This window comes from Leptonychotes weddellii, chromosome 11, assembly GCF_054177405.1.
Source record: "Leptonychotes weddellii isolate Sample4059 chromosome 11, ASM5417740v2, whole genome shotgun sequence".
Classification (NCBI taxonomy): domain Eukaryota; kingdom Metazoa; phylum Chordata; class Mammalia; order Carnivora; family Phocidae; genus Leptonychotes; species Leptonychotes weddellii.
In genome coordinates, this window is record NC_138379.1 from 43533596 (window position 1) to 43552630 (window position 19035).

At 50.0% G+C, this 19035-nt stretch overlaps 1 protein-coding gene across 8 annotated transcripts in view; it reads right to left on the reverse strand.

Moving 5' to 3' along the window:
- Window positions 1–19035, reverse strand: part of PPFIBP2 (PPFIB scaffold protein 2) — a 145114-nt gene that overhangs the window by 18613 nt on the left and 107466 nt on the right. For 6 of the 8 annotated variants that reach the window (XR_014138704.1, XM_081798652.1, XM_081798653.1 and 3 more), the window contains 9 exons: window positions 18620–18802; window positions 15180–15272; window positions 11053–11164; window positions 8626–8687; window positions 7588–7663; window positions 6454–6557; window positions 4628–4695; window positions 3004–3061; window positions 2020–2058 (listed from right to left, as the gene is read on the reverse strand). Coding sequence is in view for 7 of the 8 variants with exons in the window: in XM_081798652.1 (XP_081654778.1) it covers window positions 2020–2058; window positions 3004–3061; window positions 4628–4695; window positions 6454–6557; window positions 7588–7663; window positions 8626–8687; window positions 11053–11164; window positions 15180–15272; window positions 18620–18802 (795 nt within the window). In the remaining variant the exon portion in view is untranslated. The remainder of the gene's footprint in view (window positions 1–2019; window positions 2059–3003; window positions 3062–4627; window positions 4696–6453; window positions 6558–7587; window positions 7664–8625; window positions 8688–11052; window positions 11165–15179; window positions 15273–18619; window positions 18803–19035) is intronic. The other 2 variants (XM_081798656.1, XM_081798657.1) reach the window with 1 other exon arrangement.

The following is a 19035-nucleotide window of genomic DNA, read 5'->3' on the forward strand; positions in this document are numbered from 1 at the left end:
ATGGCCCCTAAACCCACAAACCTAAGGGAAACCCAGTGGAATGCATTTGAGTAAGAAGAGAAAATGAAGCAACATTACCAAGGAAATCGACTGTGGACTACTTGATTGGGCCCAGAAGAAAAGTAATATGAAAGTTCTGATTTCAAAACGGACAAGACAGAAAAGTAGTGGAGAGTTTAATGACCGAGACATCTCTTGAACTTTTATTTAGTTAAAAGCCGTGTCCAAAGAATTTCTGAATTCAGTGCGCTTATAAAATACAAGTCCTAGAAATTGTTTGAAATCCAATTCCTTCACTGAACGTGGACTACTAACCCCTCTAAAAAAGCTCAGAAAGGAGAGATGTGAAAAAAAGACTAAATTTCCAAGGAAGTCTAAAGAACTGGCTGGTGAAGCAGAAATAATCAGAACCTTAAGACAGGGAGACCGCATGATTTTTAAATTCATGATGACCCACGAGGTAGAGATTGGACCTGGTCAGACCAACAGTTTGCAAATGCTAGTCCCTGTACCAGTGGTTCCGGTCACCTGGGACACTGGCACAGACTGAGTTCCCGTGAATCTGCCCCTCTGGGAGTGCACTCCAAGTGTGGGTATTTTTAACGAGCATTTCAGATTACTCTGATGCACAGGCAGACCTGGAACCACTGTGGTTGTGGGGAAGGCAATGTTCAAAAGGCTTAGGGAACTGTGACTCCAGGTTCCCCATGACACAGGAAATAGGGGGGTGGGGAAGGGCTCTCAAAACCAGATTTCCAGTTGCATTGTCACACACGTCCACCCACCCCCCACCCCCCAAGACAGGGCAGAGACAACTGAGGCCGCCAACATGGGCTGCCCTGGGTGCTCACTGAGGAGCTGAGGGAAAGAGGACAGAACCTAACCCAGGACAGGCGGCCCAGACCTGTAAGAAAGACAACAAAAGGACTCAAGGGCAACAGAAAGGGCTCTCAGCTCTGTTCAGCCAAGAAGGACAGCTGGGAAGGCAGGACTCTCTGCTGGAGAAGGTCAAGGTCAGGACAGGACCCAGAAGGAACAGAAGATAAGGCTGGTTGTGGGGGAATGGAAATCCCAGCTGCCTTACGCTAGAACAGGGAGGCAGCGCACCAGAGCGGCAAGAACACGGGCTTTGTGTCAGAGGGACTCAGGCAAAGCGCTTTCCCTTCAGCCTCCCACAGCCTGTTCTATTGTTTCTCAATGGGGAACAATTCCTGCCTCGGGCTGAGCACACCAGGACAGCACATAAGCAGAGGCACAAGAAATATCCCGTGCCCAGGACCTGGAGTGACAGCAGTAAGTACAAGAGCAGTCCCTAGATCAGACCCCATCTAGAATACCACGCTCAAGTGTGGTCCAGGGCACAAGCTGGAGAAACCAGTGCTGACCCTAAGGAGAATGAATGGGAACTTTAAAGGCCTGTGATCCACACACAGAAGAGAATGTTCAACTCAGAGAGGGCCTGAGGAACTTCAATTCTGGAGCAGTCAGGAGCAGGGAAGACTGGTTCATTCCAGGGGCTCCAGAGGGAGAGCCGGGCTCAGCGGGTGCACACTCTAGGGAAGTCCAGAAGACCTATCTACTAGAGCTGGGAAAGATGTGATGAGCTCCCATTCACAGAAAGCAAGGGCCAGACACCAACGCTAGGGGATGCCACAGAGATTCCTGCCCCGGTGGCTGAGTGCGCCCCTGTGTTTGGCCATGACACATGAGCGCAGAAAGGGTAAGAGCTGTCCCGCTCCTCTGGCCGGGTGTGGAAAGTCTGACCTCCCCCTCCCAGCAATCAGATCGACAATGCCTTGTTAAGGATGAGTTTTTCGAGAAATCCCATCACACAATGACGTGAAGTCACACTACACAGCGGGGTGCACAGAAGCAGAAAACGGGAGAGGAGACTTTGTCTTTCCTCCTGCGCTCTTATCCCTTATAATTCACGTACTTCCAAAAGCTGTAACCTGCTCCGTGAAAACTCCAGCAGACATGCAACCACGAATGCATGATAGGGGCGCGCAGTTACTGTACCTTGGCTTCTACCCCTGGGAGCTGGTTCCCATTGACACACTGTGCAGTGGCAAGAAGGATTTCAATCGTGTGGAGAAGGAGACACCGTGTTAGTCGCAAACGACAACTCAGGACCACCCGCCTGCTTCCAGCTGCAAGGCTCATTCCCTCCCTCCCCATCTTTCTGTCAGGTAATCACCACCCACGGAGGAAACAGGTCACCGTCCACTGTCCACCCACTGGGCAGCTGCCAGCAATCTGACCGGGGAGAGCAAGAGGCACAAGACCACGGGGGCAGAGCCACTGAAGGGGCCCCATGGCTCCTGCCAGCTCCAGTCTTCATGGGTTTCCTTTGTAATTACCGGCGCTGGTACCCTGCTCAGACCAAGGGATTGCATGCGGCAGGGCTCCATAAAGGTGCTCGATCAGGGAAGGAGCTCTGGTCTCCAGTGACCTTGCGCAAGAACTTGCGACCTCCCCCTCCAGCACCAGGGACACCCACATGGTCAAGGGCTACCCTCAAGTAAGGGGCCACAAAGCCCTCCTCACATCTCTCTAGACTCTTAATAAAAGCTTCCTCTCCAATCTCCTAAATTTATCCCATAACTCACTCCTGGGCTCATCACTTTATCACATTACTTCCTCATTCAAAATCCCTGCAATGCTCCCAGAGTGGCTCTGGGGATACAGAGCCAGGACTCAAGACCTTCTAGGGTTTGATCTGACTCATGGCTCTGAACTTATATCCTCCTGCTCCCCACCATTTCCCAAAACCTGCCTGTGCTCACCTCTACATCTTCTCCATCAATTCCAGGCAGCATGCCCTGCCCTGCCCTGCCCTGCCTCTGATGCCTTGGGCCACACCTGACTGGTTTTCTCAAAAGTTTCATGTAATTCCTGCCTCCCTGTCAGCTTCAGAAAGGCCTCTACAAGGTGGGACCTGTGTGTCCCCACATTGCCGGGTAAGTAGCTCAGGAGTCTTTATGGAGAGATTGAGGGGCTGACCTTGTCCACAGGTTCACTTCTCAGGTCTTCTAGGCTACACGAGAGTTTTTTCTGAGCTCTGGAAAAACACAAAAGAAAGGGAACAAAGAAACAGTTACTAGAGAAGGAGCTGTGTCATTCATGCAGAGGACATACCAAGTATTTTACCAGTAGTCTGTTAAGTGGGTTTAGGGACAAGGTCAGGAAAAAGCCACCCTCTCATCACAACCACTACATAGGAGACTGGCCCATCTCGAGGGATAGCCTGGTCAGACAATGTGTTGCTGAGGGCATGAGAGCATCACTTAAATCCAAATCAAAAGGCCTCGGCATTCCTTGAAAATCTAGAATACACTCAATTCTATTACATCAATGGGAACTAACTGGTCTGTAGTCTCAAAAGAAAAGACTCTGCCTTGTCCATGTATCTAAGACGTAATCCAGGGAGGAAGGAGCTGTGCCACACTAGAGTAAAGATGAGTACATCAGCTAGCCACAGCTCCAGAGCATCCTGCTAGAATCTTCCAACACTTTGCCCTAGCTCTGTATGCCCTGACTAGTCTGCTCAGAGGAATTTGCTTTTTCAGAGATTATTTTGCAGAGAAGGGCATCAATTGTATAGAGAAGAGGCCATGCCACCAATGGTCACAACGGTTACCTTATGACAAGTCTCCTTGGCAGTTATGTTCCTCATAACTCAGAATCTCTTAGTACATTGGTCTCCTGTGAGTCTGGTCAGTGTGAGTTAATCAGTGTTGACTTCCTCCTGAGTGAACTCATAAACTAAATTTCTTATTGTGCAAAACTGCCAATTGCTGTCTTTGACACTGACATTTTTCTCTAGGGCTAAAGGCTGAGGGAAACAATGGCTCTCTAGAAAGTTGGGTCCTGAGCACGTAGGTTCTGGAGCCTCAGCACCATTCTGGAGAAGCTTCCATCATACTTATGGCCAATTTCCCCAGACACCCTCCCTGAAAGACAGTCTGCTCTTGGCAGTGGGAGCCTCTATATCTCCACGACATGGGGCCCACTTGGAAGTGTGTTCTAAATTGCTGACATAGGGAGCTAGAAATAGGTTCATTTTAGAGGGAATCAGACAGGTGGCAGCCAGGTGACCTCACAGACCAGCCCATTATGAGCTCATTGCCATTGAAGCTTCCCCAAAGCAATTGGACCAACCTCTCTGTAGGAGAAATGGCTCTCCCTGGGGAGCTGGGACTATCACAGGGCTCTAGGACTCCTGAGAGCAGGAAGGACTTTCAAGAGGGGGCTGATGAAAATGAGACCTATGTCATGGGATGCTCCCAGCCCCTAGGAGCCCCTGGCTGGCACAGATGACCTGCAGCCACCTCTCCTTTGAGGCTCCAACCCCTGGCCAGGTCTTTTCTCAGTGACAATGGCCAGACCCTTAGCCCATGGGAAGGGAAACCCTCCTGTGGCCAGGGGACATAGGCACGGTTCGTGACTGCTCCACGGCCTGGGCCACACTGGCCACTGCCAGGGCCTGGAGGGCTGATCAATGGAAGGGGAGATGTGCCCAGGACATGTGGCTGTGCTCACCATGCATGGCCAGTCCCTGCCGTGCAGGAGCCCCAAGGGTGGGCTGAGGGAGCAGCAGCTCTGGGGACATGATCAGGACCCCTACCTGGTTTCCAGTGATTTCTGTGGTAGTGGAGGTGGCCCCACGGTGGGAGAGCTACATCTTGGAGGCATCTGCACCAGAAACAGACATCACTGTAGGCGACAGTTACTGTCTGAAGACCACCTACCATCCTTTCTCCTTCTCTGGACAACTCCCCTTGAGGAGTTCCACTTCCTCCCCGAGGTTCAGCCACGATGGCTGTGTCAATACAGGTGCCTTGCTCTTTCCGGATGCCCAGGAGAAAGGAGTACTGGAAACCTGGGCCAACCTGCCCCTCCTCCCCAGACCTACGTCCATATCTCTGCAGTAGAGTCCTGACACCTGAACCCCTGGGGACCCTGCTGCTCCTGCCCTTTCTGAGCTGGTTTCTTCAGCTTTTCCTTTCATGTGGAAGCCATCACGCACCCTTTCAAAAACGTGCCTTCTTGGCGTAGGTTAGCCAGGGTCCATTTCTGGTGCTTGCAACGAGAAGCACTAGAATTGATATATTCACTTAACAAACATGAGCAATCTCCACAGCCTGCCAGGCCCCGTGCTGGGTGTGGGGTAAGTGCTCCCCACAGCAGACAGGCAGACAATTAGGATAAAAGATCAGAGTAGACATTCTTAATGGTACTGATACCAATAAGGCAATATAGGGATGGAGGAGAGGGAGGGATGCTTCAGAAGAGGGCTTCAGAGGGGAGAACACTTGAGAAATGAGAATGGGCTTAGTGAGAAGACAAAAAGGGAAGAGCATTACAGGTGGACCATGAGCTAATGGTGGCATCTAAGGAGGACACAGTTTGATGTTTTCAGTACGAAGTGCAAAGATGACCTTTTCTCTAGAGCCTAGTAAATACCTTTTTGATCTACTGTCAGGAAAACCCCGGCATTATAATATAGTTGTTAAAAGCCTGGGCTTTTTGGTCAGATAGATGTGGGTCCAATTCCAGGTTCTGCCATCTAGCTGCTGTGTGACCTAAAGCAGGTTAATTACCCTCTCTGAACCTCAGCTTCACAATAAAATAAGAATCCCATGAGGGTGTCATGGGGAGAAATGAGGTGAGAGCCATGGACAGTGCTCATCACAGTGACCACACAGAGGTACTGAGTGTCAATCATTGCTTCCATAATATTGTCAGCAATCTGTAATGTTTGTCTGACTTGATAACTGGGACACTTGGTGACATTTTTGCTCCTCCCTTAATTAAAAGAGTTGAGCTAGACCCCTAAGATCCTCTTCAGTTTGGCCATTCCAGAGTTTCATGAACCTTTTACATCCTGGGCCAAAGCCCCTTCTCCCCTTGAGATCTGGATCTATGAGTTTATTTGCTTATTTGTATCTAGTCTAAACGCAGAGTGATTCGTGTAAGAGAAAGAAAATCTGTCTGCTGGTTATAGGGGCTGGAGGGGGTGTCTGAAATAGGAACGGATCCCTGCAATAGTTGAATTTATACCCCTCAACGAGCAAGACACATTCATCCATTTGACAAATATCTGCACTCTCCTGGGCATCGGGCACTATTACAGACACTGGAGAAATGGGGGAAATAAAATGAAACCACCTTTGAGGAAAGACAAAAAGAAACAAGGAACTGGACTGATTAATTCCTATCCTTGCAAGTCCAGTATCCATGATGCCGCCCCTCCCAGTCAGAACACAGGCCAGTGCCTGGATCCCTTTCTACCCACCATGTTCTCCCCAAGGCCTTGGGGGTCACTCCATCCATTTAATGTCTCACCTGTCAAGATTTATACCTGACAGGTACCTGATTAGATCCTCCCCCAAGCTCAGCGTAAGCTCCTAGGGCCTGCCAAAACCCCACAGCATGGATGAAACATAGCACCTCTGGTTTAAGTAATTCTTCAGGGCCTTTATTCGCAGTGTTCCACTTTCTGAAACTTCCCTCAAGTTCTTCTTCATTGATTGAGAGAGTTCTTTCGGAAGGCCCTGGAAGCATTAATGCAAAAGGGGGGATCACTACCGCGGAGTTGTTCAGAAATCTGTAATTACGCAAAATTCTAAGTCTTTCTCCTTCATTAAGGAAGCCTAAGGAATATATAAAGGTACATTAAGAGTGTGACTCATAAGATTCTTCAGGGCATCACAAGAAGGGCTGTCATGACCATGAAGGTCATCTCAAGGGCAAAGTTCATGTGTGGAACAGCAAGAAGGCAACCCCTAGTATTCCTCCCCAACCTTTTCATTCCTTGGCCACAAGCAATCAGGCTCTGACTTGACCCCAAACACCAAAGGAAGAGGGAGAACAGGGCAGTGATATGTGTGTAGGGCCAGCAGAAGCTCGGCCAGAATGAAAGATCTCTGAATACCCTCAGATCAGGCCCCTCCTGTGAAGCAGCTGCTTTCCCAGACTGTGATAGGAGCCCAGGTCAATGGCATGAAGGATAAGGCAGGCAGCCTGGCATACGGACTGCTGTGCTCATACGAACACTAACACTGGGTACGTGGTGCGTTCAGCCCGGACTGCCAATATGAAACACGGACAGCTCTCCCTGCCCTGTGCCTTCCTGAGGAACCCCGGCACCCAGGGAGTCAAGCAAGGCTCCCTGAGTCCCTGAGAATCTGCTGGGGGAGCTTTTAGATTCTTCAGGAAGTGGACAAGCTCTAATCCCCCATGAGGGTATGGAACTGATTTTTGGTCGAGGTTTGACTGCATTCACTGCCCCTAAGGGGTATACTGGGAATCCAAGCATGGGGATTCCCAAGAGCTCGCACGGATGGCTTTATTTTCTTGATGATCTGCTTAGTCCCTGGGAGCTCGGGACTATCATCAGACATAGTTTCTAGAAATCAACAGCTACCAATTTCCCTCCATCCAGGACAGTCTAACCAGCTCCATTCTCCAGCAGAGGATCTTCTCCACATGAAGATGAAGAACCTTCTGGTGAAATGCCCCTGGGTTTAATGCAGTCAATGGAATACCTCTGGGAGAAAACGGCAGAACCCTCCTTGCCCTCACCTTGAGTTGCCATCATCATCTCCTTCACCTGTCGGTACTGGTTTAGCAGCCCTGTGAGCTCCTCTATCCGACGGTCCTGTCACAGTGAGAACACACTATACGTGAACACCACTGCTGGCTCTTCCGAGGATTTCATGTGGGGCCCACACTGAGAAGAGATGCTACATGGAACCTAAGGAACACATTTCTGGATCAGGAAGCTCACTATCTCCCTACCCTCCTGAGGTAGCCTTAGAAATCTGTCTCCCGGTTCAACTATTGTCCTCTGGAGTTACACACAAAGAAAGATTAAAATAAAGCTGGCGTGTGTATCCAGTACCCTCACCTGTTCCTGGGGAGTCTGAGATTCCTTTCGAGACAGATAGAATTCCCAGAGGAGATCATTTCTTTCAGCCAAGGTCTGGGGGCTTGGGAGGCCACACAGATTTTGGCATTAGACAGCCTAGGGGGTGAACCCTGGCTCCAATACCTACTGTTACCTGACCTTGGACAAAACTCCTCAAGTACACTGAATCTCAGTCTCATCTATAAGATGCAGGGCTGTGATCCTCAGAGCTGATGTTTGTCCCAGGTAGGTGCTCTCTAGTTAAAGAAAAGGCTACTCTAGGATTATGCAGGAATCAGATGTGAAGGACAGAAGGCAGGAGGTTAAGCACATCACATGCTGCCTAGTGTCTCCGTGATGAGTCTACCACCAGACTGTGCACATAGGAGACTGGTGCACTGTTGTCAAGTTTTTCCAGGAGTCTAAACAGCAGTTATGATGTTGGCAATAACCGTGGTGGTATTTTTTTTCCCCACACCAGCACGAACAGGTACGACTTTAATCTGCCTCTGGGAGATTTCACTTAGGCAGGTTCCCAGGCATCAAGGCCAAAAACAGGTGGCTGAGGCTCAGTCTCTAAGAGGCAGAAGCCATTCTCCTGACACAGCCCTGGGTCAGTGGCCTGTTGGGCACGGCCCTGCCCAGAATATCAGAGACCAGTAGGGACCGAACAGCTGGAGATGTCAGCAGAGGAAGAACAGGGCTGCCCTTACCTTATCCTCATTGGCAACAAGCAAAGTTTCCATCCCCATTTTCAGACGTTGAATTTCTTGGTCTAAAAGAATTTAGGTATAGGGAGAATTATGTAAACACAGATAGCCATCCCTACATGCTAAGCTGCTGACACTTTCCTTGTGAATAAATCGCACACGGGCTCTTTTACTTCTTTAAGAGCCTGTGATGATGTCCAGCAATCGTCAGTCTCATTAAACATTTGTTGGACTGCTAAACGAATGAATGAGCTTAGTATTTTATCTTCTCTTTATAGACATTAGTGGGGAAAAATCAAAATACCATTTACTCAAAGGTGACACAGAAGAACCCCAAAATCTTTCAAAATCAACATCTCTGAAGAATACAGACATTTATCACTGATTACTTGAGTGGGCATGCACCTGGGCTGCCAACTAGTTTTGGAGAAATACAGTCCCATGGATTGTAGCAAAGGTGAATTTAAAATAAGAAGAAAAAAAAAAAGTCTACAGCTGAATGAAGATGAGAAAAGAATGATTATGTAAAAGAGCTGGGTACTTGGTTTAATTTAAAAGGGTATAGTCAGAACTGACTAACAAATGTTTAGACACATCTATAAATATATTAAAACAAACTCTACAGTTAAGGAAAACTATCTTATTTCATAAACGTATAGAATTTCCCTGTGGGCCAAGGTACCTGTGTCCATCTGTGGTGGACAACCCATGGCCTGCTCTCACTCCGGGCCAAACAGGGACTCTTGATTTCTTCCCCAACTGGTCTGCAGGGCCAAAGGCCAGTGCCTAAAGGAGCTGGAGGTCATTCTAAATATTTAGGCCTAGGGATTGTCACATAGCTGGAGTTTCAAAACAAGGACCTATCCCCATTCCTAAACTGATTACTGCAAGCAAAGCGCAGGAGACAAAGGAACCAAAGTACAGGCATCCCACTTACAACAAGAATAGGAAGGGTAAATTTATGGACTTTGTGTAAATAGGCATAGGGATTCATTTTCAGAGCAAAGTACAGAGTGCCTGCTCACTATCTTAGGCTCTTGGCAGCTCAAGATCAGCTCTGCAGCTCTCCCATTTGTGGGAGGAGGGTGGTAAGCTCCATGTGAAGACTGGCAAACCTCAGTGCTTTGGGCAGAACCCAACTTGAGCAGCAAATATTCAAAGGACCAGCTCCAAGAGTTATCTGATGATGGACTAGAAGGCCTGGACTGTAGAGAAGCATAGGGTGGCAGGGGAAGGCTGCCTGGCCTAGAGTCAGGGCACAGAAAGCATTCTGTTCAGGTTAAGCACCACAGAGAGGCTAGGCTATCTTAGGGGGCCCCAGGCTCCACCTTGAGCCTTGGCAGGTAGGGGACGCGCTCAAAGGCTTCGGAAGACACTGAGGAAGGCTGGAGGAGGGATGAACATATGGGCCACTAATTTCCTTCTCTAGCCTGAGTCATTCCTTCAGGGCTGCATGGCTTCCCCACCCCAGCCAGGGACCTAAGCGAAGCAGCGCTAAGGCTGACTGGGGACCTGGCAGTGGGGCCAATCTCCAGGGCTACAGAACCTCCTCCAGCATTGCTCTGTAGCCTGGGGTTAGGAGGAGAAGTCGGAAGGTGTGTGATCATTTTGTACACCAGGTGAAGAGCTGTAGATATTAAACAGGTGTAAATAAGAGGATTTGAAGATTCATCCTCCCCTTTTTAATCAGCAGACTTTAACTTATCAAGGTCAATTCACCATCCTTTCATTTACTCAGTATTTCTTAGGAGCCTACCACGGCTGAATGCTGTGTGAAGCTCTGTGGGATCTGGTCTTAAAGAGAATAGACACAGGCCTGGCCCCACAGTGAGGACAACAGGCTACACCAAGAGACTTCCCCCAATGCAGCCCTGATACATGTTAAGTGCTAGGACGGAAATAAGAAGAATGCCAAGTTAGAGAAAAATAGGACTGGGGGGGAGGGCCACCTCGTTGAGGTAGGGTGGCCAGAATAGGTCTTTCTGAGGGATAGCACTGAAGTTGAGATCTAAAGGATGAAAAATAACTGCTTTGTTTCTGTGACCTCAGGGCCTTGTATGAGTATCAGGCGGACATCCATTAAGTGAGTGAATCACTAAAGCCTCCCCTGTGGGGATGACACAAAACAAGTCCTTTCAACCAAGTGAAAGAAGAGCTCCAGAGGTAGCTGCACAAAGCTCAGTGACCAGACTACACGTGAGAAGTTCATGGCAATGAGTCTACAACAGAGCTGTGCTTTATAGGCCCGTTCATGCACACGCATGCGCACACACACCCATGTGCATCTGTTCACTAGGACATGTTTACACACACACAGGACACAAGTGCACATCAGCATGCCTACCCACACAGGCATACACATATGCACTCATGGACACACATGCTTGGGGCCCAGGGGCAAGCACATCCTATCATAGCCTAGCCGGTTACCTTTCTCTGCATGGTCACTGTGGAGGGCTGCAGTCCGGGAGAGCTGGCTGTGCAGACGCTCAATTTCTGCATCCTTCAGGGCCACCTGCTCTTGCAGCTGGGCGACCTCAGCCTGAAAGAGCAACAGAGATCCCCGGGAGCTCAGAGGGACTACCAGACTGTGATGGAGACCTCAAGTCATTCACAGCCCAGGACCAATGGGTCCTAGAACCTGCGGGAAGTCAGGAGCAGAGGTGTCAGGGATGGGCAGTGGGAGGCGCTTACTGCCCTCCCCACAACAGGGAGCTCTGCCCAAGGCACTCACTCTTCCTGGTCAATCTGGCCCTGCCCACAGCTCGGGCTGGTCACCTGCATCCTCCTACCTGACCAGGCTCTTCCCCTTCCCTGCCCTCTGAGTCCCAATCACCCCGGAGGCCTGACAAGCTGGGATGGTGTGCAATGGGAGGGCTGCTGATGGATATTCTCTTTCTGGCTGTGGTCTTCCTTCTCCCGAGAGATTCATTTAATAGCATGTATGTACACCACTGTGACAAGTGCACACATCTTTCATTTTCCCAGCCCATACAGGAAGGATAGTGGAAATCAAACCACTACTGGTAGACAAAGAGTAAGCCAAGAGTTCCTCCTGCAAGTACTATCCCACCCGTCATGCATAGGCAGGGCCCCTGCCCAGCCTCCAGGCACCTGCGCATGCTCACCCTCATGCCCATTTCATTTCTTAGTGAAATACTAGATATGCTGAGCAGATACACTGTTGCAAATAAAGCATGTAAGTACAGCCACAAACCCGCATGCATACATTCATACACAGACGTACATGGACTGTTGTAGTGGGTGGTTCCCACATCTCTACTAAGCAGAGCAGGTTAAATTTCACACATAACAGTAGGTGTGATTGTCCACGCCTTCTCATACTCATGAGAAGATCAGAACTGTGTTGGTCCCATCCCACGGGGCACAATGGCTTTGGAGCCAAACTCGGATTCTCTCATTTCCTGGTTGGATAATCTTAGGCAAGTTAACCTTTCCGAGTCTTGCCTCATCTATTAAATGGGGAAAATAGCATTTACCTCATAGGGCTGTGGTGAAGATTAAGTAAGATAATGGTCACGGACAACTTAGCCTAATGCTTGGTAGACACTAGATGCTCCAATCAAGGAGATACTGTGGCTCCTCTCATCGTATTCCTTTCCTTGTGGATAACCAGCTAGTTCTCTGAGTATCCAACCAAAGAAAGGGGGTGAGGACTAACTCCGGAGCCTGTCAACACACAGCAGAGCCCTGTCCTCTGGCTATCCCTTCCTGTGGGGGAGCCCAGCCACATCCCCCATCATGCCTCAAGGTTACGCAGTGGGCCGTCCTTCCCTACATAGGCCGGAGTTAACCTCGAACAATTTCAAGTAACCAGACGAGCCCTGAGCCTGTTGAGCCTGTTGGTGGCCCCTCTGCCCAACAGGCCTTGCGTTCGGTTTCAGGACACTCTGACGGAGCGCCCACTCTGCCCCTGTGCTCGCTGATTTCTTACATCAAACCTCACCCACTCCTCACAGGAAACCACGGGAAGAAGCAATATCCCTGCATGTTGCTTCTGGGTAGACACCAGGACCAGTGCCCAGGATGCAAACCCCACCTGCTCCGAAGCCGGCTGCTACCCACTGCGGCCTGCATGCTTCAGAGTTACTAGCACACATGGGGGCCACTAATAGGGGGCAGGGGCTCCCTGAGCCCACTTCAGGGTCCCTGAATAAACCTTCCCCGATATCCCCCAAATGGGAAAGAGATGACCATGTAAAGAACAAGGAGAAGGAGGTAGGATCTCCTTACTCCAAAGTGTCCTATGGAGCACTGCCCCTCTGCTCGGTGGTACCGACCCACAGAGGCCAGGGAGCCAAGCCCCGCTACGTCAAAAGGCTTTCTGAGACCCACAGCCACGCGGCAGCTTTCCACAGCTCACTGAGGGCCTCGCTGCCCATGGCTGACCACTAACGGGCTCAGTGGCTTCTGAAAACCTCAGCCTTGAGACCTGCAGTCCCAAACTCCTCTCATTCCTACAAGGACCATACTATTCTTAGAAGACAGTTTCCTAATCCTTCTTGTACCTCCCACAACCATTTTCCTCTTCCTTTGCAGTCAGAGTGAGAGCTGGTCTCTGTTAGGAATCTGGATGCCCAGATGCCCAGTGCTTGTCTGTGGGACCCAGGGTGAACGTCAGTGATGTGGGCCCACAGAAGCAGAACCCAGCACCTGGCACAAGGAGGTCTCTTCTCTCAGAGGCCTGCCTCTGGGGGAGGTCATCACTTAAAACCCTACAGATTAAGTGCCTGGGCCCAACCTCCCATGTGTCAATTTCCACAGAACGGGCCAGAAATGACAGGTGTCCCCATAGCTGGGGAGTCTAGTCCACAACAGCCCACAGGCTCTCTACCTGACTACGAGGGCAAAGGATGCTCCTGCCATGGCCGCTGAGGCCGCAGCTGTGTGGCAAGAGATCCAAGGCAAAGGCATGCAAACTAGCGCCAGGCAGAGGGGTGCCCCAGCTCTCTGCAAATCCTCGGCCTCGTTAAGCCCAGGGAGCATGCCCTGCTGCTGCTGCACTGGAAAATGAATGGCCTGCAGGGACTGACAAGCTTTACACAGATAACTGAAGAGAACTTTCAAGAAGAGTACAGGTTTTTACCATAGGGAATCAGGATTTTATAGGGAAAAGAGCATGGTTTTTGGAATGACACAGATCCAGATTGGAACCTCATCATGGCCACTCTGAGCCTTGGTTTTCTTACCACTAAAATGAGGATAGTAAACTCATAGACCTCACTAGCTTATTTTATGGATAAAACGAGAAAAAGCGGGTAAAGGCTTGATGCGTTCCGGCACGCGGGAGGTGCCCCACACCTGGGAGTTACTAAATAACCTGTCGTATCTCAAAGGTCTATATGTCAAGGCAAAGAGCTTTGGCGATCTAAGAAGAGTTATCTGGTTTCCTAATGGGCGGTGTGTACAACTTCGGAGGCTTCTCGGAGACAGGACTCGCTTGAGTGGAACCCTGTGACGGAAAGTTCTGAGCTCCTTGAGAAAACCACTGCTCCTGGAACAGTAATGGAAGCACCGTACATACGAGGATACCCTTAGATAAAAATAGGGCTGTAGATAAGCGGGTTTGGTGCTGACTTGGTAAGATCTTGGGAAAGTTACTCAGCTGCTCTGTGCCTCAGCTTCCTCATCCGTACAATGGTGAAGAAAATCATTCTGTACAACAGGTTATGCAGACATCTCAGTATCATGTTCAGAATTTTAACAGCATGACACAAAGAGAAATTCCTAGAAGGAAATACTAAAAATGGTAGCTCCTGGGGCGGGGGTGGGAGGGAAGAAGTGATCTTTATTCATTTTTTATGACTTATAAATCCCCTATAATGAGTACTGTTTTTATGGTCATTAAAAGTTAACTTACAGAAAAAAATAAAATTACAAACTAGAAGTGAAGAATATTCTTAAGGATTTTTTAAAACTCTAGTAAGAAGTAAACATGAAAATCTGGTAACACCTCTGGGTGGCGCTGCAGAGACCTTAGTGAAATACTAGATGTGCGTTCAGAGGCTCCCTCGCCCAGGAATGCTTCTCTAGGGCTGTTTCTTCCCCCCACCCCCCAGGGCAGCCTGGCTCCCCAGTTCAATAGAAACATGACTTAGTTAAAACAATAGTTAAAGTATATTTATATATATATAAAATACGCATTCAAGGCTAAAAATAAAGCATGTCTACTTTAAAAACATTACTTAAAAACAGTGTTAAGGGGACTGCTACTTTTAAAATTATGCAGCCAGTATAACATTGGCGTTCATCTGCCTTAAGACTTCTCACTTGCTCACAGCCCCTTCCTGGTCCCACACCAGCCTAGGGGTGCTATGGAGCACAGCAAGAGGAAGGAGACTCAGCTACTCCAGCAGTGCCTAATCCCAGGGGGCTCTCCCTATGTGAAGAGCCTTCTGGATCAAAGCTGTCTGTGTGTGCACAGTAGGGTCAATCTGCGTGTTTCCAGCTCAGGCTTCGGCAAACCCCGAGCTTGAACACAGACCCTCCCCAGTGGACCTCAGCGACTCTCCGAAAGCATCAGAACCACCTCGTACCTTAGTGGCCTTCAGCTTCCACTCATACTGATTCCGTTCATTCTCCAACTCTTCCACCTTGATTTTGAGGTGCTTGAGCTCTTGCAGTAACTCCTAGAAGGATGAGGGAGAAAAACAGAGTTCTGATGGTGACAGAGCACGACAGTCCCTGGACCTACAACCCTGGTTAGGTTCATGCAGAGGATGCCAAGGGCAGGAGCACCTGCGTCATGCTCCGCACTGCAGCTCGAATCTTGAACCATAGTCCTGTTTCAGGAAAAGCTGTCTGGGCCATTTGAAAACAGAAGCCAGGGAATTTCAGGCACAGGAAGAGAAAACGTTCTTATTTTTAGAACCTGCTCTGCCTGCCCCTTTCTGACATCCATGTCCTCTGCAGGGTGCGCCCAGATCATGCACAAGGGTGTGGGGGCCAGGACAGGTAGGATGTGTGAGCAAGAGCAACAAAGATGCAAAAATGAGGCAGCTTCGCACAAAGTAGCAGGAAGCAGGCTAGGTGGGAGCATCTCTCTGTGCTGGGAGGTCGAGGAACCTGGAAGGGGGGCGTGTGACCCTGGAAGGCTCCAGAGAGGAAGGGATAACCAACAGGACAGAAAACACTAAGAGGCCAAATGCCAAATATAGAGCCAGTCTGAGCATTCCAGGGCAGGGGAGTGGGTCCACTTGAAGAAAGGAGGGAGGGAGAAGGCATCCCAGCAGAAGGCAGACGCAGGAGGCAGAAAGGGAGATGGGCTGTTGGACTGGGGCAGAGGACGGGTGGCATGCAGTGGGAAGTGAGGCCAGAGAGATAAGGTGAGGCCCTACTGGGAAGGCTCTGGATGAGGCTATAAGGAGCTTGGATGCCATTCTTTGGTCAGTAGGGAGCAACTGAAGGTTGCTGAATGAGGAAGGGATCGTTGAACAACCTGCCCGTGGTGAATCAGGTCTGTTTCTTCTGACTACAGGGCCCTTGCTCTCCAAACTACTCCTTTAGCAAAGATGACACTGCTAAGCACCCTTGTCCCAAACCAAGGCTCCTTTAACGGACAATTGGTCCTGCTGACTGGTTCCTATCAGAAAAGTTAGCCTGAAAGTCATCACTTCCAGACTTTCTGAACTCCAGATTTCCAGAGACTCCCTACTTAACACCTCCACGCAGGCATCTCACGACGGTCGTGGCCCAGATGGAACACTTAATTCCCCCTTGTAGACATTCCCGTGCCACTAAATGGCATCTCCATACACCTACCCGCCTGTGCCAGAAACCTGGGGCCCATTCTTGGTACCTTGCTCTCCCTCACTGATTAATGCATCCCCAAGCCTTGCTAATTCTACCTCCAGGGAAAGGAATCTCTCCTTTCTCCCCAACTCTGACCTAGCAGCTCTTGTCCACAGCCCAGGCAGTCTCTCCAGGGCCTGCTCCTCTGTCATCTTGTCCTTCTTGGAGCCCCTAACCCCCATAGCACCCAGGGGAACAATACGATGAAAGCACACCTCTGATCCTGGCATTCCCCTGCTCTTCAAAACTCATAAGCTCTTGCCAGCACTGCCCAGCCTGAATTACCCTCCCCCCGGTGACGCACCAGCCACACTGGCTACTTTTTAGTTCCCCTTTCGACGTGGGCCTTCATACACACGGCTCCCTCTTGTCTGGAGCTGTCTGCTGGGTTAATCCCCGCCGATCCTTCAGGCCTCCACACTTCATCAGGCCCCCTGGCTACACTCCCACGGGGCACCCTGGAACTCTCCTACATCATTTGCAATCAGACATTTACTGGTAGGCTTGCTAAGGGCTAGTTCTCCCCCGAAGCTGTGAACTCCTTGAGGAGTTGGCTAACTCCAAGTCTGTGTTGCTCCTTTCTGACACACAGTAAGTATGCATTACTTCCTGATGAACGAACATGTGAAATTCAGTTCAGCATTTAACTGGCCTAGAGCTGAGACCATCCGCCTAAAAGTTACACTGCTTACCCTTGAATTTTGTAGGGTAATTCATCAAGATTTTCTTACAGCTAAGGAAAACATTTGTTGATGCCCTTTTAAAAAAATGTCTTCCAAGCTAAAATCATTGCACCCATGACCTGCAGCATTAGACTTTAAGGCCTGGTGGGACTTGCAGCTGATCCAGGATGGTTTGGGGAGCACATTTCTGGCCCTGCCTGAGAGGCCGCCTCCAGGGGACACAGAGCACGATGCGGCCAGGCTCTGGTGACCTCTTCGGCACATCCTCCTCTTTCTAGGTTGTCTGCTGCCCATCAGCGGCTATAAACACTAGTGCAAATTTTAGCCTCTTTTAGACATCTTTCTGGGGTGACCCACTCAACATGGGGCAGGCCCAGAACCTTCTCAGCACTTCCCTATCCAAATGCACACTTATATCTGGACTCTCATTTTTTTTCCCTCTTATCATTTTATTTAATGTAGGAGGAAATCTCCCCCCAACCTCAATCCCCTTGCCCCCAAGCTCCTCCCCTAATGCCTGAGTCTGGGTAGAGTTTCCACATGTTCCACAGTTGAGTATGGATCGTGGTAACTTCCCACAGAGCCGAGGCAGACCCTCTGCAGTACTCATGGCTACTGTGACGTTGACCTTCCCTCAGGCTTTCAAGTCCTCTTCGACAGCAGGCCTTGGGGGCACAGGTGATCTCCATGCAGCTTCTATCACCAGGCCCAGCCAGGGTACACGGGACCCAGTCTCACCAGTGTGAGGGGCCAAGTCCAGGACATCAGTCAGATACACCCCAGAGGGCCCAGAGGTTGTGAAAGCCCTCTAATGTGATTAAGTGGGAAATTTTTCCTAGACATTCAGATCATGACCTCACTGTCATAGCAAATGGAAACTTGTGTTCTATTTTCTCACTGCGGATCAACTTCTTTAAAAATAAACTTGAAAGGATTCTTTCATGATGCTATATTTTCTTAAAAAAAAAATCCTGGGTGGCTTAGTCAGTTAAGCATTTGCCTTCAGCTCAAGTCATGATCCCAGGGTCCTAGGTTCGAGCCCTGTATCAGGCTCCCTGCTCAGCAGGGGACCTGCTTCTCCCTCTGACTCTCCCCCTACCCAAGCCCTGCTTGTGCTCTCTCTCTCTCTCACTCTCAAATAAACAAAATCTTTAAAAAATTGGAACTTTAATCAATCTCCCAGCCCAGGAGGAGAACTGGTATCTGAATCACACCTGGGAAGGAGACTCGAGAGGTTTCCTTTTGCACGAATGCCCCATCCCTCAGGGCATCTGACACACCTCATTCCCAGCCAAGGAAGACGAGTGCCACCACCTGTCCGAGGGTTGGCCTCACCTGCTCAGACCCTGCTCAGTGAGGGTCACAGAGCTCAGCCCAGAGGTAACAACAAAGCCATGTTAAGCCACTGCACGCACTTGTGGTTAGGAGAAACCCCAGCCCCTCCATCCGTGAAATGCCCTCCCACCCCCACATGCTCTGATATACTTAAGTGTGGTTCCTACAGGTGACCCCTCCCAACAGGCACAATCCTGGCTGCAGGGCGGGGGCTCGGCCGCGCCGTCACCGGGCGCCACCTCCTCTGGGTAGCCCCTACTGAGTAAGAGGCGCTCTTGGATCTGCCTGTGGATGTCCAGCTGCAGCCTACACATCTGCTCCTGCAGCTCACTGATCACATTCAGAACTGACTGTAGGAAGGAAGAGAAAGGAGAAAAAGCACTCAGGGTCAGTCAGCTCTCAGACACAAAGCTCCTCACCAGAGCGACCCAGAAAGAAGGAAGCATGCAGAGGGCGAGCAGCAGGTGGCCCCCAGGGGTGACCACCCACTTTCTGCGCAGGAACCAAAAGACATGGCATTTTTCCTGAGACCTGTCCCATCAACGGGGCTGTCTTGCAGCTTGAACAACCCCCCAGCAGCTCC